The sequence below is a fragment of the Coturnix japonica genome, chromosome 1 (genome assembly GCF_054131305.1).
Source record: "Coturnix japonica strain WE chromosome 1, WE-NBRP24, whole genome shotgun sequence".
Taxonomy (NCBI): domain Eukaryota; kingdom Metazoa; phylum Chordata; class Aves; order Galliformes; family Phasianidae; genus Coturnix; species Coturnix japonica.
Window position 1 is genome coordinate 46,374,583 of NC_140663.1, and position 22,214 is coordinate 46,396,796.

A 22,214-nucleotide genomic window follows, 5' to 3' on the forward strand; every position below is an offset into this window, starting at 1 on the left:
TAACAAGGACACAGCTGCGGTGACAGAATTTTGCCTTAGGCAACCAAAAAAATAATAATAAAAAAATATAAAATAAAATAAAAGCTTCCTCTATGGATAAGAAAGAAGTAAGTAAGTTAAATTGTATGATTAAATCATACATGGTGTTTCTTTTTCATAATGCAAGATGTTCAGCTTCATTCAGAGGGTAGTCTTGAATGGAAACATTGTTATATCTAAAGTTCACAGGTAACACGCATCAGACCCAACCTGCCCAAAGGTTCCAAGCAAAGAGAAGAAAGGAAGATTTTTCTTTGATTGTAGTCTGTAAAAGTTACATTCAGTTTTCTACTGCACCACAAACAGGCTGTCTATGTAACAGAATTGTGTTGTTGCTATTTAGTGTCTTGCATGGAATGCGGCTGCTTCTTAGCCCAGGTTTGCCCCAGAAGTTAAAAAGAAGAAGCAGGAATACTGAAGAGAACAATTCTGGCCAACTGCTCAGTGTCTAAGATAGAGGTTCACATCACACCTCCTGAGGTGTGTTTTGAGGATCAGTTGATTTAACTTACAAAACCACTCCAGGAATGCTTTTGAGAATTATTACTACTGTCATAGTTAGTGTTCACATACTCACAGTATATAAAGTAGAGAAACAAAACAGTAACATGACAAAGGGACTCTTAGGAATTAGACCAATAACAACTATTCATCAATTAACTTGAAAAATCTGCTCTGAAATAGTAAATAACTACTGAAGTATTTATGTGCCACACAGAATGCTTCATCAGACGTTCCAGGACATAACTGCTATCAGTTTCCACTTAAGTTTTCAAATTTTAATGTCTTTAACTCACTGTAATAAAGTAATGATGCCCATGGTAATTTTTAGTGTGTAATTAGCCAAGTTCTTGATAACAAGGATTACATAATTCAGGTTACATGCAGTTCAACCTTGGCATTTTAAGTGCTAGTCAACATTAGACTAGCTTATTTTGAGATTACATTACTACATAAATCTGTTACTTTCAGGCCCCTTGTGTAGTCTTTCATTTTCTATCATTCTCAGTTTGTCTTATTTTTGAGACCTTTAATGCTCCTAACTACAACAGACTGAGTGCCATCCAATGCCTTCAGCCAGACTTGAAAGCACTTGGCACATTCATTGCAGCATTCAGATCCTTCTATCTCTACCTGTTAAACAATTCTATTCTTCATACACACACTACCTTCACACTATCTTTCTCTGGTCATCCTGTTCCTTCCCCTGTCATCTTCACATGTTCACCTCAGTAGCAGAGGTCTGTTTATCTATTTTTAATGCCTTCCCATCAATCTAATCCATTCCTTTTGCCCTTTCCTCTCCCACAGATTCATTAATAAATGAAGCAGAAAGCTGACTCACTGCTGTGCATATCCATTTTGTTTTCCATGTTGGTTTAAGGCAGTGTTTGTAAGTAGCTCGTAGAGGAGACTGTTCTGTACATCTCTGCATTCACATAAGAGATTGTGGAAGATGACATATTTACTGCTTTCTGGCATAAGAAGTCTAAACCATGATCAACACCTGCTTTGGTGACTAGAGTAACTCTGGACACTCCTGGGAAGTCCAGGTGAGCAGCTCCCCTCACTTCTATGACCTCTTATTGATATCTATATCCTCACTGTGAAAATGACTCCATAGCAGGAGCAGCTAATTCCCTTTAATGCACCTTTTTAGCTTTCAAGTCTAGAGGCCCGATTTACAAAGCTCTAGTTGCTAAGACACTCATCAGTGGCTTTACAGAAATGCCTAAAGGGTAGGTACAGAGCAGAGTTCCTTGTCCGATATCATTTCAAGCTTTTAAATCCACACATCCAGTTAATTAGTTGTAAATGCAAGGCTGAGCTGCTGTCTGGTAGGTCTGGTAGGCTGAGCCACTCTCTGGTAAAGAGACATAATCAAAATGTTCTTTGAATGTAATGTCTGATTGCAACTCTATACATTCCATTTGAAAATGCGCAGCTAATATATTATCTGAAAACCAAGAAATACCAAAAAATGGGTGAATGAAATCTGGAAACCTATTCTCAAATCCCTTCATCAAAACTGAAAGCAAAGCTGCATTTTTTTCATTGTTCACAAACCTGTGTTTAGCCAACACATCAAAAGGTATGAAATTATTTGCCTCAACTTGAGTTTGCTATAATTTAAATTTCATTTCAAACACTGCTATGGTTTGAAACATAGAATAGGTAAGTTGATTTTCACCTTGAAAACAGATGTTTAACTCATTTAAATGAGCATTCAAATTCACCAAAAATGCTAATACCGTGAACCATTTTTCATCTTCAAGTTCTGGCACAAATCTTCCTTTTGATTCCACAAACAACTTACTTTCATATCGGAAATCATAAGATCTTTTTAGAATTTTACTCTGACTTATCCACCTTCCTTCAGAAAAGTAAATGACGTTGTCACAGTGAGCATCTATACTTTTAAGGAACTGCTCTAACTGGTGATGATTCAATGGATTGGAGTTTATGCAATTCTCAGTGCTGGTAATCATAGAATCATGGAATGGCCTGGGTTGAAAAAGACCACAATGACCATCCAGTTTCAACCCCCTTGCTACGTGCAGGGTCACCAACCACCAGAGCAGGCTGCCCAGAGCCACATCCAGCCTGGACGTGAATGCCTCCAGGGATGGGGCATCCGCAACCTCCTTGGGCAGCCTGTTACAATGATTTGTAACAATGTGCATGGCAATATCTATTTTATATAACTTTTCTTGGATGTATGATGCAGTGATATTTCATCAAATATGAGTTGCTGGTGGCAACTGCATCTTCTTCTATCAATTTCATAAGTTCCTCTTTTTAACTGACCATCACTGGAGTACTATCAGTAGCTATTATCAGATATTAGGACATACATATTGTATCTGCCACACTTTCCAAACATAGCTTTCTAAACTCTCCACAGTAAATGGTTTTGATTTATTTTCGCAGTCAGATTTGCTACCACTTAACTAGCTTTAATTACAGAGTCCGTCTGAGTTTTAACTTCTTAAAAACAATTTTGTTGAGATGATAAACTTGTCAGTTCCACTGTTTTGTCTTTAGAAAGCATTCCTCAACGTGCATCAAATTTGGCAGCATATTTTTGCAGATGTCTTTTCAAATTGTAATCTTTGAAAAATTACATTGCGTCCCCATAAACTAAGCATAGTGCCATATTATTTGTCTTGACAAGAAATAAAAAAAGAAGAAAAAAAGTACTCATCTGCCCATTTTTTGTTGAACACTCTTCCTTCATAACGACTTTTTCTGGGTTCTGATTTCTTCTGAGATGCCATGAGGTAGGTTGAAATACTAGCACTGGCAATCACTGCATTGTTCTCAACAAGTGTCACAAGTGCATGCCACATATAGTTTGCACAGGGGTTCACTGTGACTGAGTGTGTGCAAATGGCACCAGAGGAAAAGACAGCACTACTCTGTGCCCACCCTTTCCCCTGGTTCCAATCCAGACAGTACCAATCACACTGATGGTTTGACTGTTGCAGATCAATGGGTGCACACCGAGAGCAGCGCTGCTGTGATGGTATAAGGCAGGGAGTGAGCTGCACTGTGAGGTGTTCTGGGCTACATGAGGCCTATGGGCCTGACATGCCTGATTAAGAATTTGCAAAGGAGTTTAGATAGCTTAAGTCCTAGCACTGTGCCTACCAGGCCACATGGCTTCTATGAAGGTTTCCACTGAAACCTAGAACAAATTAAGTAGAAAATTGTTTTTGCTTATGGTTCAGTCCCAGACAAAGTTGTGCCTTATCTACCAATAGCACTCTTTTGAATAAAAACTGTGTCAAAAATAGCACCAAGTTAAAACTCCTGGGCAGATAAAATGGAGATGGAAATCTGCAGATCGCAAAAGCAATCTGTAGCCCTCTAGAGAAGTACTCAGAGCATAGCTAGTTTGCATATTCATGATATTCCCATATTCTCTTACATGGTATAATTATCATTACGTAATCTGGGGAGAGGCGGGGATGTGGTTCACAAAACTGTAATTCTGATCTTTCAGAAAACCAAAGCAATTAATCCACAGTATTAACTTGTTTCCTGATCATCTTCTCATGTGAACTTTGCTTTGACTCACTTAAATTTTTTTATTTGTGCGCCTCATGCATTTGTACTTATGAGGTGATACCACAGCGTGCTGATTGTTTTTACTTACAGGCCTTTTACATCCCTGCCCTCACTTCAAGCTTGATGCATATGACTCATCAGAAAGCGATCACATGCTTCCTCACACTGATTAGACTGACAGTAAGACAAACTCATCTTGTCTATACATTCTCCTATGTGGCCTGCTGGGAAGCATAGTGCTCGGAATAAAGATTGTGCATGAAGTCTATGATCTAAGTCTGATAAATTTGAAACTCTGCATATTATCACCTCATAAGCACCTTATATTTGTGAAATATGGTATATTGTAAGAACCTGCCCTAGGTGGAACACCAGGTGACTTGCATTGCTTCTAAATGTAACATTGGTCTTCTGCAACCTGGGACCCTGAGCAACTGGCTCTGTCAAGGATCACTTATGAACGCGTTGGAGAAGTAGAAACCCTTGCATTCGGGCTGTGTTGATCAGGATTGCACCAGAAATACATGTTTTGCATCAATCTTGCACTTAAATTATAAGGAGAAATTTCTCTTCACGTAGCCTTGTAAATACTTCCACCGTTCTAGAGGCCAGAACTGAAGAACTGGGAGACTGAGTTACCATTATACAGGAATTCAAGAAGAGCACTTTCCGTAGGCACAGACCAGAAAACACAGATGTATCTAAACAGCATGGGAACAGCCAATCTGTCCCCAGGGTTAAATACTTCTTTCTGATCTTAAAATCTTTTCCCTTGACAAAATATTAATGACACATTTCATTATTTTTCTAAAATCTCCTTTTCCAAGCTCTATCCAGTCTTACACAGAGGGTGATCCATTTCACTGTATCCTCTTGTACTACTTTGTTGTTTTTACTATAAGAAGCTGTATGCTTCTTACAGACCCTTCGCATCTGAAGCTTTCAAAGAACATTACAGCTTAACATCCCTATCAAAACATACACCATTAAACGAAGCAGCCATTAGAAGCTAATAAAAGGCAAACAAAACCTAAACTCTTTACTGACCTCTCTGGCGCTTGTTGAACTACTGGCTCTTATCTACAACAGACCAAAGAGCTACGACACACGCGATTTCTTTAGTATAAAGAGAGCTGAGCAGAGACTGAACTTTTTCTGCTCTCCTGCCAGGCATCGGGAGGCCTTACACGCGCTGAGCAGCAGCACCCGACCTGCCAGCCCACATCCCTAGCCACGAGCAGACCTCATCTGCGCTGTGACGGGCTGTGAGACCCAGCTCCGTACACCGCCGCCGCCGCGCCCCAGCCAGGAGGACAGACAAGAGCGCGCCCGCGGCCTTCAACAGCTCTGCTGCGACTGCCGCGCATGACATCACCGCGCGCGGAGCCCATGCGCCGCTGGGCGTGGGGGCGTGCCGGGGCCGCGGCTGCCGCGCCCGCTGCCGCCAGCCCGCCCGCCCGCCGGAGCGCCCGGGGCCGCCGCATCTCGGCCCGCCGCGGCCAGCAGGAAAGAGGATGGCGGAGAGCGAGGCCGAGACTCCCAGCACTCCTGGGGAGTTCGAGAGCAAGTACTTCGAGTACAATGGGGTGCGGCTGCCGCCCTTCTGCCGGGGGAAGATGGAGGAGATCGCTAATTTCCCGGTGAGGGACAGCGACGTCTGGATCGTCACGTATCCCAAGTCAGGTAGGCGGGCCGAGCCCCCGGGCGGGCGGTGAGCGGGAGCCCCCAGGGCCGGGGCGGCCCCCGCGGGAGAGGTGGGGCCGGGGACGAGGGAAGGGCGTCCGCCGCCGGGTAAAGGCGCCGCTGGAGGTGAGGAAGGCAGCCCGACGGGAACGGATACGGCACGCGGTATTCCTGATGTGATCTACTGATGTACCTGTCGTCTGTTCCACAGCCCCGCCGTGCCGCCTCTCCTAGGCGGCTGTGAACATGTGCCCCGAGTGTATTGTGGCTGCGCCGAGCGGCCAGAGATAGCCTTGCCAGATCCAGCAGCCTGCGTTTCTTCTCTGAGGGCTTCCTGGAGCTGCTTCACATACCGTGTTTCTTCTTTTCTTATCCTCCCCGTTTCTGTGCAAAGATGCTGAAGCAGAGTTAATGTGGGTACGGTGCTGTGTGCAGAGAGGCTGCAATATGGTAGCTCTGTAACCACCTGGTAACGCCAGCAGCAGCGAGCAGGTTCTTTACAAAGCTCGCTCCTGAGTGACTGCCCTGCTACAGGATGATCTGTTTCTAGAAAATTCAGAGTCTGCTGGAGGTGACTGATCTTAGCTCTGTAAACACCCCTGTGACATGCTTCGGTATCACAGGTTTCTGACCAGGTGTGATCATTGCACTGTTTATTGTAAAAATGGTTCTTTTCTGTTTCCCCTTGGTGTGCCGCTATTATGTTACCATTTCTCAAGGAGTTTGAAATGCTTGTCTTCACTTTTATTTATTGTAGTTCATTACTAACGATGCTCTTAAGGTCTATCTGAAGCTTGATGAGTGCATCAAGCATCAGTCACTACAGCATGGGGGCAATTTGTGGGCTGGTGGGTGGCCCCGAAATGCTTGAATTAGGAGGAGACAGCCATGCAGGTACTGTTCTTTACTTAGCATGCAGGGTGCAAAAAGAACACAGGTCTTTTACTTTAAGCATTTCTATTTTGTGAAGCTGGGTTCCTGTGTTACTACAGCACCCAGCTTGGCACACTGCTACATATCCTCAGGTAAGCTTGGTTTACGGGCACAAAATATCTGTGATACAGCACCTGGCAATAGATTAGCTTGGATGGCTATGCAATTGGCTGTAGGAAGCTAGCTTGCCGAGTCAGATGTGGTTTACAATTACTTTATGAATACAGCAAGACTCTCAGGGCAGCCCTGAGGTCAACGACAGGCACCTTCTTACTTGCAGAGCTGGGGGATGACAAGAGAGTAGTTAATATGGTGACCCGAAAGAAAAGGAAAAGGAAGACTGAGAGCTGGAGATACAGTGGAGTTGGAGGAGGTAGAGGGGCAGCCTCAGAATGAAAATGGATGCCAGAGTATTTTACTTGCCAGGAAAGAGGGTATTTAGAGTGGGTCTTGTGGAATCCGTTGTTCTTGTCATGGGAACAGGCTCTCAAACACAGCCATAATGTCTGCAGTCTCCAGGAGAAAACAGTTCACCTTCAAGTGGCCTGAGTTCTTTTGGAACTCTTGGAGCTTGTGTTGTCTGCTGATCCTACGTGGCGCACAGCTCAGTGCCTTATTTAGGGTTTCTGAGTCAACTGTCTGCTGACTATGAACAGGACTATCACCAGAAGGTGGACAGTCCTGCTGTTGTTTCTCACTGATTTACCCAAGGTCATGAAGAAAATCTACAGCAAAGCCAGAAATTACACCCAGAACTATCTATTATCTTAACTACAGCTCCATCCTCCTGTCTTTCAGAAGCACCAAGAAAGATTTTTCTGTTGACTGGAGGCAATGAGGATTTCTGTAATCCTAAAGAGTTCCTACCTCTTACTGAGCTCTGCATGATACTCCAATGTAAAATCAAAAGGCTCCATCAGTAGCTGTTGACTGTGTGCTGGTTTATCTGACTGATGAAGAAGCATGTGTGCCATTTTGCAGACATAACTCTGAAAGGCTGGATGAGTCTGCCCTAAATGAGAGATGGAAATAGTGCTTGGAAAGAATTACTTTGGTACCTTGGGGGTGACCCAGGAAGAAGCTGGTCCAGTAATGGCAGAAAATTGAATGTTCCAGTGGCCTTACTGGGAGTAATATGATAAGCTTAATGGAAAATTACTTTGCTTTAATGTGATTTCCACTGATGGAGGCCTGAATAATGATACTCTTTGTATCATTAATTAATCCTGACACCTGCATCCAATCAATGGTAACAACTTTTGGTAGCTGGTGGAATAGGAGGAACTTGTACATAAAATCTTGTGGCTCCTTTGAACAGATGTATGTTAATATGTTGGTGTGCATTTGTGCTTCTACATATGTATTTGTTAGAACAGTACTTATAGAGAAACTTTTTGTCATGGTACTTAATTTAAAATCAGATATGCATCTACTCTGTTGAAAAGCTTAAGTCAAGACTACTTTTCAAGACTACTATAGCTTGATAGTATAGAATGGGCAGAGCTGAACAGCATTCATTGAGATTTATGGTAGGCTGCAAGTGTGTACTAATATCATTCTATATAGCACTAAACAACTGGAGCTCACACAACAGACTGCTTCTCAGATGAGATGCAGTGTTCCAGAGGAAGTACATTTTACATCTATAGTAGCTTTCCTTGAACCTTCTCATCCTGTGGGGTTTTTGTACCTTGCATGGAAATTAAAATTCTTCTCCGTGAACTGAATAAAGTATAAAATTAATGAAGAAGCAAGTTTTTTCATGGTATTTCCTCAGTGACCTGTGACTGAGAGTTAGTCCACCTATTGCCTAAGGTCAGCGATTCCAATGGAATTAAATCCATGCCTAAGATATAGTATCGACTCCATTTTCACTTAGGTGTTTTGTTTTTTGATTTTTTTTTTTTTTTTTGCCATGCCTCATGATGCCAAATTCTGACTGTATGTGATCTGTCCATTTGTTTCACTCCTAAGTGGTGTGCAGTGGATTGCTTTCTTAATATTGTATTTGTTCTGTAGCAACATGCATTGTGCAAGCGTGGGTCAAAGCCCACAGATTATTGCCTTTTGCAAAATTGGCAATTTGTTAAAGTGAACTATTCACATTATTAACAAAGCCGTCTCTCCAGTGTTGATTATTTTGCCAAATAATTTTCTGGAATCTTGTGGCAGACATCAGCTTTAAGTCCAGTCAGTTCGTGAGGACTCTTCCTCTTCTGACTCACTGTCTGGTATGAAATGCAAGTGTTCATCTTCACCTGTCTGGAGGTCTGTCTTTTTGTAGATATAATGTAGATAACATTTTGAATTTTCCTTGCCAAGTAATATTTCTGTAACTACCAACTGACTTGAGGGAATATGATGGCTGACTACAAGCCTTAGGCTTTATAAAGGGCCAACAGTGAGTTTGCAGATCAGTTCAAGGTCAACTTTCCTGTGTATATGTTCTTATATTTCAAATTCTTGCTTAGCACTTTCCTTCAGTTTTGTATGAAGTCAGCCAAAAAGAAGTTCATTTGAGTTGTCTATTATTTTATTTTCTTAAAATAAATCCATTTGTACAGAAGAAGGTCGTGCTTCTCATTGTATCTGTTGATAAGTGTGTTGCACACATCACTGATTTTCAGTCTGCTCCAATTGCCCATGCCTCTACATGCTTACCACTTGCTTAACCTCTTCTATTTCCAGTGCTCCTGGATGCAGCACCTTCTCTTGCTGGGACACTGCCATCTCTGTGAGGAACTCAGGTTTATTGTACTGCCCATTCCCTTTTCCTTATCAAATATTGGTGCCCAGTGTACATTCTTCAAGAGCATATTTTTCTCATACCATAATCTCTGTTATTCTTTCCATACCAGAGTTGCTATGCATCCCATGGAGTTTGGTTTTTTTTTCAGTCATGGGGGGAAGCTCTTTGATCAATTGACTATTACAACAGTAGAGGAAACGTCTGGACTGTGAATCAGATATAGTGTTCAGTGTAAGCCCCATTTTTCTCACCTGTCTGATTCTCCGCATAAAATTAGCTGATTTATCCTCATAAGCATCTGGAATGTTGACTGTATCAGACCCAGTGCTCAAGCTATTATACTTGAGACAAAAGGGGGAATGTATTTGCACATACTTTTCTTCTAGCCATGAAAAATGTTCAGGAACTTCTTATCTCTGATTGCTTGTTCCTTCCCCTTCACTTTCTGTTTAACTGTGAGACTGTGACAAAAACAGGTTGGAAAAATGTCTCAATTGAATACACTATAAAGAAAATGAACCAAGTGACTGCACTTTGTGTGGAAATCTTTGTCTTGTGCAGTCCCACCCTGCTTGTTGTCCTCTCATGATACAACTTTAGACACATACCTGAAGCAGAAACCAGTCTTGCTGGTTGAGTGTTATTGTACTGCACAAAAATGCACTTATTCAACATAGAGAGTATTACTCCTTGACTAGGATTATGTGGTTCTGCATAAACTATGCTTGCAGGTGCATCCTACACTTTGTGTCCATCTAATTCACTAATAGCCAATCTGCAGTTGTCTGACATAGCAGTCAGTGAGTAGGTGACAGAGCTGCAATGATTACATGCTATGTCAGGGACTCACAGCATGTGTCCTCCAGCCTACTCATGAGCACACCCAGCTGTGGCCTAGTAAGCTGCTCTTCTGCAGAGTCCTGGTTTACTGCCTAACTAGCAAACATGTTCCAGTTGCCACCCCACAATGTGGCAGGCTGACAACTGTGAACATGAGGAACATGATTCTTCCTATCTACCTAGACATGCAGAGGCCCAATAGCACCAACAGTCAGTCCTGATTTGTGCAGACACAAAGGAGAGGAAATAAGGTGAAAGGTTGCCTGAGGTTCTGCCCTGGCTATGGGAGTTTATGGACTGAGAGCTGTCAGTCACAGGGAAGCAAGTTAGCTGCAGTGGATTGCAGAAGTTTACCCCAGTTAATGGCAGGGCTGAGAAGGCCTTATGCTGTATAGCTGGAGATTCTCAGGGAGCAAGAACCCTCCATGTGGATGTTTGTGTGCTAAATTAGTTGATCTGCCTTGGTTTCCAGTGTTCTTAAAAGGAATTCTTCCCAAGAATTTTATTGTTGTGTGAGGACTGATCCAGAAGTAATGCCTCCTGTTTTATGTTAGCCCACAATATCAGAGGCAGATACTGGCAGTGTGGCAGTAGAGGCTCAACCTTCCGATCAATATTCTGTTGTTTTGTTGCTGTGCGACAGATGGCAGCAGAGGGGCAGTCTGACAACATGGCATCTGACATGGAAGTGCCAACAAAGCAAAGGTTTGTCATTGAATTCCTCCATGCAGAAAAAATGGCACCCATCAATGCTTGCTGAATGCTTATGGGGACCAAACCATGAATGTGAGCATGGAAAGGCAGCGGGTGATGTGTTTCAGCTGTTGTGACAGAAACAGTGGATCACCTCTACTGGTGCAGATTTTGACAAGCACAGCATGCAGGCTCTTGTTTGCTGGCAAAAATGCATAGCTAATAGTGGTGACAGTGTTGAAGAATAGTATTTTGTAGCTGAGAATTTGCTCTATCAAATAGTGTTATTGTGCTCTTCGTATCCGATGTAGTTTCCATGGAAATAAAGCAGAGGCATTACTTTTGGAGCACCCTACATGATTTTTAACAAGTTTATCCTCTTGCAGAATAGCCAGACTATGCTAGTCTGTTTTTTTAGTCCCGTTCTCTATGCAGGATTTTGGTGCCTCAAGTTTAAGCAGTTTTCATCTAAAGAGTCAATTCAAATGTTAGTGGCTCAGAGGCATGCCTTAAGAAGCCACAAAATTTACTTAAAAATCCAGAGATTTTTAAACAAAATGCACTTGGGATTCTTTGCCCTCTGGTTTGTGAGGCAGTAGTATGGGCACTTACAGGTCACAGGGAAGAACCTGAAAAGATACCTGGCCTCTGTTAGTTTTGTGAATGTGGATGAACAAGTTAATGTCTTGGAAATCAGAATGTTTGTACTCTTTTCTAGTAACATCATGGTTATTAAGTTTCTCCTTCTTGGGTAATTTGTAAAGCTCAAGTATCACAAACCTCTTTAATGCAATGTGAAGGTGCTTTGTTTCTCATACCAATTGACAGAAAAGAATGGAATTGTGCAAACTGGAAAGGATCAGCAAACTGTTTCAGGTGATAGAGATACTTCCTGTGAGACATCTTGTTCAAGGCTGAAGTATAGGGCTCATGTTTGAATTTGATTTCATGCTCTTGGTTTTGGTGATGCAAATCTTGTTCTTTTCAACTACTGGAAGAGCAAATACTCTGCTTCTGAAATGCACTCCATTGAGGTCCACCCAGGTGCAGAAAGTGAGACTTGTACACCAGTGTTTGTAGGGGTCAGCGCCTTTGGATTCTTGTGCTTTGAAAGCCTTTTTGGAATGGGATTCTCTCTTGTTCATTGTATGTGTAGCTCAAAATAGCAGCTGCTATTGACTCAGTCCCAAATGTCACCAGACAAAGAAATGATAAATGAAAACTTCATATAACTAGCAATTGAAGGCAACTGAAAATTTGCCACTGACTTGGTTGACTTGATTTCAGTGGGAGTGGAATTGAATAGGTTCTTAAGTGCCTACAGCAGGAAATAAAGGTAGTGAGGAAAAATGTGTCATTAAGGAAAATTTGCTTTTGGTTATCTAGCTATCAGCATTTCTCTCATGAGCCATATATCAAGACATTGAAGATGTGTTATTGGAGATGGAACAAATAGTTCAGAGGAGGAAGAATTCTCTTGTTACCTAATAGGTATTGTTCAGTGTCCTGCAAATGTAGTATAATTGCCTTCCTACTTTGTAGTAGTGCAAAACTCAACCAGTTTGCTTTGTGAAAGCTGGCTCAGGAAAAGAACATGGAAAAAAGATTTTACTCTGTGTAAAGTATGTATTCTGGACATAAGTGAAATCAGTTTTGACTGGATTATATGAAAATGACCTCAAAAACTGAAGAATTAGGAAATTATGTAAATTGACCAAACAGTTATTCTTATTTTGTGTTAATATTCATCTTCCATAGTAAAGATGTTAATGAAAGGAAGCAAAATGCTTGAACATGGGACTGAACTGGCTTAACCACACATGACCCTTCCTTCTTGTTATGCAGACTTTTATTAAATGGCTTTTCTCTTATTCCTACCAATTCCACTATAATGAACACTTTATACTGAGGTGAAGAAACTACTCCCTGTATGTTGTCTTTCTAACATTTCAGTCAAATGAGTGTGTACGCTTATGAGACCCACTGTGAGGAGAATGGGGTGTACCGAGGAACGTCGGGAAAGGAAGTGTATTGGGGACTGAAAGCATGGAAGGAAATTTTAACTAGCTGAAGCAGTGGATGGGACAGTAAAAGATAAAAAGAAAAATGAAAAGCGATGGAGAACCAACTAAGCAGAGATTTTTGTTACTAGATACCAAAACACATTTGTAATTTTAAAAATGCAGACTGATATCATCTGCTGTTACCCGCCCACTATTTATGGTGCAGGATGTGAAGGCCGTCATCCATTAGAAGGCTGCTTATTGTAGGGGAAGGAAACAGATTCACAACAAAAGGGTATGAGGACAACCTCAATGCAGGTTTCTGTTTTGGATGCACCATCCTGCCTTCGGATCCTATTTCAATCAGCAGAGCTTGCTGTGCTGCCCTGCATTTAGTCACAGTCCATATTCCAACACTGAAGAACAGAACATAGTGCTATAGTTGTCCTAGGAAATCAGTGACTCCAAGGATAACTAAGCACTTCTCTGTAACTTATTGAAGTCCTTGAGGGTGTATTTTAAGAACAATGACTTGTCATTACAGCAGTGTTCTCTTCTGCAATATTCTTTGGAACAGTGTTGTCACCCATGTGAAAATGGAGGGAAATGAGACCCAGTGTGGGGAATACGTTACTGGAGATTAAGCTGAGCTCCTGCTGGGGTAATGTATTAAGCAGTTTGGGTATCTTTTTCATATAGAGAATGAGACTACTAGAGGAAGCAGCAGGGCAGGATACAGCTGAGGTAAGACTGGGGTAAGGACCTGCACCTTCTTGACTATGCTCCAGGGAGAAGGTAGGATTTGAGAAATCTAGGGATACTCTGAGGAAAAACCATTGCCAGTTTACATGGCCATCATTTGCCAGATTATTTCCTCATGTTTGAGGTAGGATCTGCCCTGTACCATATGCTAGCCAATTGTAAGCACCCTTTTCTCCATGAATTACCGTCCTGGTGAGCCTACCCTTTGGTATGACTGCATGAGTCGACGTGCTCGTATGCTGTTATGAAAGGAGTTGTGTCTCTGGATTGTGAGGATTTTCAAAGAGTGAAGCCCAGGGAAAGAGGTTAACAACTGAATGTACCGGGTTGATTTTTGACCTGATAAAGTTTGGAAGGGGTAAAGAGGGATGTAATTCTGTCTGCCGGTGTGTGGTAAGGCAGGAAGGAAGAATGGAGCTTTAATTCATTTATCTTTTATTTTCACACTCCTTTCAGTTATACTGCTCATTTTTTCTTTCTGCTGCCTTATGCCATGGGAGCATGTTCAGTTTGGTGAGCAAAACAGAGAGAATTAATTGAAGAGTACAGATAGATGTCCTCTTTTATAACCATCTGCAGTAGCGCAGAATTTTAGTGTCCTTAGCTTGCTGCTTGTCACTTTAAGTACTGCCTGCAGAGCATTATGTGTGAATGCATTCTAGTATGTCTTCAGCAAAATTAGGTAGGTGAGTTTATGCCTAAAGAAGGATAAACTCCTTAGGCGAATTTACCTGATACAGTTTCAAGTGAACTGGGGCAACAGAACAGGAACTGTTCTGTTGGTGATGACATCTAATACAGACATGAGCATCTACAGACAGGGAAATATATTACCAACATAGCTAAATCTTAAAGAGAATGTCCGCAATTAAAATACATATCCCCTTTGGATATCAGCTACCAACCAGCATCAGCTATCGGTGTAACAAAATCTGTAAGACGTAGTTATGGTGGAATCATGGATGTGGAGACAAGCTTGAAAACTCAAATCGTGACTCATCAGTCAGGAGACAAAGAGACAAAGCAGTGTTATCTTGTTCAAAATAGGGATTGAAAGCTGTCTGTGGACCTGACCCATAGTTTATAGTGCTGTTAGCCTGCACCTACTACTTGCGGCAGTTCCCATGGCTGTGAGGATGTTGTGGCTGGTTGAGAGGGATGGAAGGGAACTGCTTTTTGTGCCAGCTGTCCTTAACAAGAGGCCTGGGCTAGTTCCCATTGGGACAGGTTGTCCTAGGCATGGTTAGGATGCAGTGTTTAGGGAGCATGTGACTCAAGCTACTTGTTTCTGTTTTTTCAAGTCTAACACAGTGATCTACATGGATATGGGCCCAGCCTGCAACTCTTGTCCTTCCAGAGAACAGTCCCTGATGCATTTTATTTACTTATGTTGCTTTAGAATCCATCCTCCTAAAAGGTGTCAGTAGGCCTTCTTTGGAGCTGCTTCTGCTGCTGTTGGGAATGAAACACACCATATCACCTGCCTTCCACTATGACAGTGATGAAGTCTTTGTAGTCATTGTCTGGACTGAGATGCATCACATTTTGTTCTGCACTTCTCCTCCTATATTCTGTTGAGTAGTTAGTGTTCTAATGTAAGGGAGAATTGGGATTCAGACCATTTCTTAAAAACAGTAGTAATGCACAAACTGAAAATAATGCTGTTTTGTAACCAGTTTATTGAGGTATTGCTTAAGGGTACTGTTACATATAGAAGCAGTGTTTCTAATATATGTTTGTAATCGGTTCAGGGGTAGTGCATGTATTTATTTTGTTTGTTTTACCACACAGAAAGCATGTATTAGTTCTAAATAGAATACCATTTTCATAGTTTGTTGTTTACAGCCTCTGGTGATACACATTCAAAAGACATCTCAACCTAATGGACACATTTCTTTGTTGTCTGATGTAAGCCAAGTGAAAGACAAGTTGAATATAGCTTAATGGTTTTGGGTTTTTTAAAGCCAATAGCTTCAAAAGAAAAACTGATTAATAAGTCTAACAACTAAAAACCCTACTTATTAAATATTATTGGAAGTCATTAAGTTAATATTTGCTTTAAATCCAGTCTTATTTAAGCAGCTGCCATCAGATTCAGAAGACCTGTATTCAACTTCCTCGTGTTCCTCAGACTCATATGGCAGATGGCTATTGAATTTATGGACATCCATACCACATAAAAGGGACATTAATCTTAGAGGATAAGTTTTCAGTTATTTCTGAAAATCAAGCCTTTTAATCTGTATGGAGTAGGGCAGTAAAAAATATTGAATAAATAACATGAAAAAAAATCAGCTTTTATTCTAAACCATGAATCACATCTGGGAACAAAATGATTGGAAAATATGGTATCAAAGTGTATAAATATTTCTTATTATTAAAACACTGGTACAAATGAAAATCCATATTCTTAAGCCAGTTGGAATTCCACGAAGCAGGAGAACTAGTACACATCGATTTCAGGAGAGGTCAAGAAAAGATGCTTACTTTTTCTTTTTACTTTTTCTCTAATGGAAAGATCTGGTTTTCCCTCCACTATTGCAGGCTGAATCTGAATCTGCCATACTTACCTGCAGATATACATTGAAACTCAGAGCTCAGAATGTTGTGATTGGCATCAGAGTCCAAATGGAGGCCTGTATCTAGTGGTGTTCCCCAGGGTGGGTGCTGGGTCCTGTCTAGTTCAACATCTTTTTCAGTTACTTGAGGAGGGGATAATGGCCACCCTCAGCAAGTTTGCTGATGATACAAAGCTGGGTGGAATGGCTGACAAATCAGAAGACTGTGCTGCCATTCAGCGAGACCTGGAAAGGGTGGAGAGTTGGGCAGAGGAACCAGATGAGGTTTAACAAAAGCGAGCTTAGAGTCTTGCACCTAGGGAGGAATAACCACATGCACCGGTACAGGCTGGGGAATGACCTGCTGGAAAGGAGCTTTTCAGAGAGGGATCTGGGTATCCTGGTGGACAACAGGTTGGCCATGAGCCTGCAATATGTCCTGGTGGTCAAGAAGGCCAGTGGGATCCTGGAGAGCATTAAAAGGAGCATGGTCAGCAAGTCAAGGGAGGTGATCCTCCCCCTCTACTCTACTCTGGTCAGCCCTCACATGGAGTACTGTATCCAGTTCTGGGCTCCCTGGTACAAGAAAGACAAGGATAGAGCCCAGTGGAGAGCCACAAAGATGATAAAGGGTCTGGAGCACCTCACTTATGAGCAAAGGCTGAGTGGCCTGGGTCCATTCTGCATTGAGAAAAGACTGAAAGGGGATCTCATTTATGTTTATAAATATCTTAAGTGTGGGCGACAAAGGGACATGGCCATCCTCTTTTCAGCAATCTGTGGTGACAGGACAGAAGGAAATAGCTCTAAGCTGGAGCATAGGAAATTTCAGACCAGTATGCAAAGGAGCTTCTTTACAGCAAGGGTGATGGAGCACTGGAACAGGCTGCCCAGGGAGGTGGTGGAGTCTCCTTCTCTGGAGATATTCAAGACCCACCTGGACGCCTACCTGTGTGGCCTGCTGCAGGGGGCCTGCTTTGGCAGGGGGGTTGGACTTGATGATCTCTGGAGGTCCCTTCCAACCCCTACAATTCTGTGATACTGTGAAACTGGTAAAAGAGGAGTTCGCTTGCAGGCAATTGTAAGAACTAGGCGGAGAATTGCTTTACAGCATTTACTAGACCAGTCTGTGACAGCTGAAATTTATTGATGACCAGAAAGTAGTGAGAGGAGGTGGAGAGCAGTTGCGCTACAGAGTATTTCTCCCTCCATACAAACAAAGTAATAACTGCGAGGTATTTCACAGTTTTGTCTGCCTTGCTACACTGTCTAGTTGTTGCTGGAGCAGTTAGCTTTTTTGATAAGCATCTATGAGCTAACTTTACTAGTGGTGCTGAGGCATGGACCATGAAAAAGGATACAAATGATGAGTTCCTATTCGTTGCAGGGACTCTCGTAGAGAAGATTATAGTCTGGAATGACTCCTAAGTCCTTATTTCTGTGTATTGTTAGGCAGCACTGCAAAGGACAGTGCAACCCAGCAAACACAATTTCGAACTGCTATGCCTGGACTTCTCTTGTAGTTGCTCTTACAAAGAGTAGAAGTGCAGTTTCACAGATAATTTAGAAGGCTCTCCTAAAATCCTACCAATTCTGACCATAGTTTATCATCACCATTTCCTATCCCATCTCTTCCAGATACTATGTGATAAACTAGGGCACTGTTTCTCCTGAGACATTGCATAGACATAACAGAAGAACTTATCAGGGAAGAATGTTTCTCAGGTACAGTGCACTGAAGTTCCCCTGGTGCTGACTGGGTTCGTTGTAGTTGAAACTGAATAGACATAAATGACTTTGATATCTGTTTTGGCAGTATGACCTTGGAGCTAGCAGGGACTAGCAGGGACTTCCTCCAGGATGAAATGCAAATTTGCAGCAACTGAAAGAAGGAAGGGTGGAATTGATGGGTACTTATCAATGTTGCATCTGGTGCCTCATGCCCAAAGGCTGACAGATTAATCTGTCTGTGACTGTTAACTCTTTCTGTACCTTGACAGGTGAGGCATGCATGTACATGCTCGTGCATTCAGAAACAGAAGGAGAAGGTCTTTCATTTGGTTCAAGTGGCCAATTTCTGGATGCTTTACAATTGGAGGCTATGCCAGAAAACTCGTTCAGTTTCCACAGTGACAAATTTAATAAACTCTGCAAGCCTCAGTCTAGGTCTGAGTGGCTCTGGGTGGCATGTGTACAGTACCCCAGATGGTTGGTTTTCCATCCAGCTCGTGTTCTCAGGGACTGCAAAACCCTGCCCTAGGAGCTAGGGTTGGAACTTGGGCTGCTGTTTGTCTGTTGTTAGGGTAAGCCAACATTTCTAAGCCATATGGGCATTCAGCTCTGTCAATATTTGTGATTTAGATTTGAGTTGTTCTTAATCATAGTGAAGATGTGAAGAAATTAAATATATTTAATGCTTTTATAAAGGCTTTTAGCTTTTTTGTTTGTTTTTTAATCAAAGTAATGTGTGTTTGTTTTTTTAAATACAGAAAATCAAGTTGATTGTTATTTTTTATGATGGCTTTTGTGTGTGTTTTGTGTGCTTTTGTGAGTGTGTGTTGGAGGCAAATGATAACAAAGAATGACAAGTAAAACAAAGAATCAGAATTCCCTCAAGAGTTAAATTTCTAGTTTTCAGTGGCATGGGTCTAGTTCATGTCCGTAGACCTAGTTGAAGTCCACAGATTTGAGCAGAACTAGCTAAGACCCCAGGGGCTTTGCTCCCCAGACTTCACCTCTTAGTTTTCTGGCTGACCTGGTGGAGAGATGGTAGGGAACATGCTTCTCTTCTGAAATTCCAGCAGTCCTGCCTCAGCATCCGTCCTGTATTGAGGCACCACAGAGATAGTGTCCTTTTGTCAAGGTTCAGCTGAGCAGGGAAAAACTGAGACACAGAAAGCACTGGTGTTGGTGTTTATCCCTAAACAGTTAGTCTTTTTCCTTTCAAGGAATAGGGTTGCTGTGATACAATTTTTCTTTACAAGCAGAATTGGAAATACAGAAATAAATTATAGAAAACCAGGATGTCTTCTGTCAGGATAAATATTTAATGAGAACAAGGGTTGTGCTCATTCCAAGTCACAAGGACTGATACTGAAGTACCATGTGTATGCTAATTTGAATATATAAAATACATGCTTGGATTTAAAAATGCAGAGTGAGCAGCCTCAAGGGCAAGTGTATATTAAGTCCCTGACAGCCACCTCTGTTGGTGATGATAATGTGAAAGTTTCTTTTTTTCCAAGCCATTTTAATTTACCCAACAATCAGTCAGGAAACACAGAAGTGTTGAAGTACTTATTCTCCCAAGCAATTCTTGGAGAGGTACTCTCTTTCGTACTGCGTCCAGGCCGTGTTCCATCTAAACAGTACCTACATGCATGATTTTTCTTTCTTTCTTTTCTTTTCCTCGCTGCCAGTTTAAATTAAAAAGAAAAAACCTGAATAATGATGCTTAGATTCTTATTTTGTTTGAGCAGAATGCAGGAGTTTGAGCAAAATGTGTTGCTGTGTATGATCATACTAGCTAACATGAGTTGCCTGGTGACTGTTACAAGTTACCTGCAACTTGGCAAGTTATTTGCAAACATAAATGGGACCATAAGGCATGATTTATGAATTTTTAGCTAATCTTTCCAAGGATATGGAGTAGATAGGGGGTCTCTTAATTACATCACTGATCTTGTCTCTTTCTATTCTTCAATCTCACCAATGCCTTTCTCTTTTTAATATCAAATATCTTTGAATTTTTGTTTGCCTGTTTGGTGAATTTCCTGCTGTCTAGATGTATATGTCTGAAGGTGAAATCAATTAAAATACATAGGCTGCTCAAAAAGTAATGCCTTCTATTTATTTCCATGGAAACTACAAACAGATTCAAAAAGCACAATAACAGTATTTGATAGAGCAAATTCTTGGCTACAAAGCACTACTTTTTGGCGTAGTAGCTACTGTTAGCTGATTTGAGCAGATAATCTGATAGTCTCTGAATTTCATGGTGTGACAGCAGTGCACAGCCATCTGGAACACAGCTTGACTTTCATGCTGCTGTCACCACTGCTGAAATGCACCATCCACTGCCTCACTGTGCTCACAGCCACTGTTTGGTATCCATAAATGTTCAGCAAGCATCAATGAATGTCAATGGGTGCAGCTGTTTCTGCATGAAGGATTTCATTCACACACCTTCATTTCATGCACACTTCCATGTCAGACATAATTCTGTCAGATGGCAGCCCCTCTGCTGCCATCCGTCACACAGCAACAAAATGTAACAAAATATTGACAGGAAGGTTCAACCTCTACTGCCTTGTCACTATCATCTGCCTCTGATATCGTGGATCAAAATAACAAAATGGGAGGCATTGCTTTTGGAGCAACTTTTGTAGTTTCCCTGCTCAAACTTCTATTTAGAATACCTTCTAACTTTCCAAGCACATTCATTAAGGCTATCTTATCTGATGGTTGCTTTGTAAGTGTCTTCAGACTGGAGAGTGGTACATAACGGAGGCCTCTAAAGATTGTTTCTAACTCACTGTGCATTGATGCATTCATTGGTTTATCCGATCTATATAATGGAAGTATAAATAGACTTTCAAATAATTACCTAACAGTAGAATTGCCTACCTTTTAGATAGAGGACACTGGTTGTTCCCCTGTACAACCTCTAATGTATTTTGTGAACTTGAATGCCCTCTGTCTGCTTCACTTTTTTTTTTTTTTATTCTTAAAACTGAAATAGTGAGATTTGCCTAACTAACATTTGTAGTGAAACCTCAGTATATGTAAAATGTTTTCCAATTCGCAGGTTAAAAGGATTGGGATACAGTAACATTTATATTTAAGTTACTGCTAAAGAAGAATCTCAGATAATTGATGTGATAGGAGATTGTCATGTATTTAAAATAAAGAGAGCAGACATACTACATTAAAACAGTGGCTATATACTGAGATCAGAGCAGGCTGTTGAGGAAAAAGTTATGATTTCTTTGGGTCTGCTTTCATATGCTTCTGTTTAGATAAGGACTGTAATACAATCTCTTCTCTTTCATTGTTTGGTTTATGCAGGCACAGGCTTGCTACAGGAAGTGGTTTATCTAGTGAGTCAGGGAGCTGATCCAGATGAGATTGGACTAATGAATATAGATGAACAACTTCCAGTCCTAGAGTACCCTCAGCCTGGTCTGGACATCATCAAGGTACAATTTATTGCAAAGAAACTCACTTAGCATTTGGATATCTTTGTAGGCTCCATATTTATCACTTCATCTCATCCTATGTCCTTGTCCTTCTCATCACCGGACTTGTTCAGTTTGTTGGAATGATTCAGAGTGTTACTAGGTTATTTTGAAGTTGGTTTTATTAATCTTGATTATACTCTAATGCTTTAAAACTTTCTTAATGTCCTAATGCTTTCTTAATGTCCTAAATATATTGACAACAGATTCCTTGAATAAAAGAGTTCCGGCCCTACCTTACTGATGCAAGTAGAAGCTCTCCAAATGAGAATTATTTGCTCTGATCCGTTCCCTGAATCTGCAGAAGAACTACAAATACAGAGATCTGTAAATCTGTAGACCCTCTACTCTGAATTTGCACATACAGCTCCCTAAAGACTCAGGGTCTGTGGATCATCTATAGACTCTGCAGTGTAGTTAGAGGAGTTTGGAATATTTTGCATGAAATGACTTAGACGTTGTTAAGAATTACTCAGATTAGTGTCATGGCATATTAAGTGTAATCTTGTTGTTGCTCTACTTTAGATACAGGCCTGATCATTCCAAGATATGCAAAATGCTAGGCTCCATCTGAGAACTGCTAGAGTGCTTGCTGATTTAAGCTAGCTAAGGCTAGTATGGATAGATCTTTGTGACCCTAGTCTAA

At 41.4% G+C, this 22,214-nt stretch overlaps 2 protein-coding genes across 5 annotated transcripts in view; one reads left to right on the forward strand and one right to left on the reverse strand.

Moving 5' to 3' along the window:
• Positions 1 to 5,499, reverse strand: part of LOC107317383 (1-acylglycerol-3-phosphate O-acyltransferase Pnpla3-like) — a 42,122-nt gene extending 36,623 nt beyond the window's left edge. Inside the window, exon 1 of one of the 2 annotated variants that reach the window (XM_085517697.1) lies at positions 5,354 to 5,499. The gene's annotated coding sequence lies outside the window, so the exon portion shown is untranslated. Of the gene's footprint in view, positions 1 to 5,157 lie in introns of both variants that reach the window. The other variant, XM_085517693.1, reaches the window with a different exon arrangement.
• A 66-nt stretch (positions 5,500 to 5,565) lies between these two features.
• SULT4A1 (sulfotransferase family 4A member 1) overlaps positions 5,566 to 22,214 on the forward strand; it is a 30,720-nt gene continuing 14,071 nt past the window's right edge. For all 3 annotated transcript variants that reach the window (XR_001556869.2, XM_015870044.2, XM_085517854.1), the window contains exons 1-2: positions 5,566 to 5,793; positions 21,399 to 21,529. Coding sequence is in view for 2 of the 3 variants with exons in the window: in XM_015870044.2 (XP_015725530.1) it covers positions 5,625 to 5,793; positions 21,399 to 21,529 (300 nt within the window). In the remaining variant the exon portion in view is untranslated. The remainder of the gene's footprint in view (positions 5,794 to 21,398; positions 21,530 to 22,214) is intronic.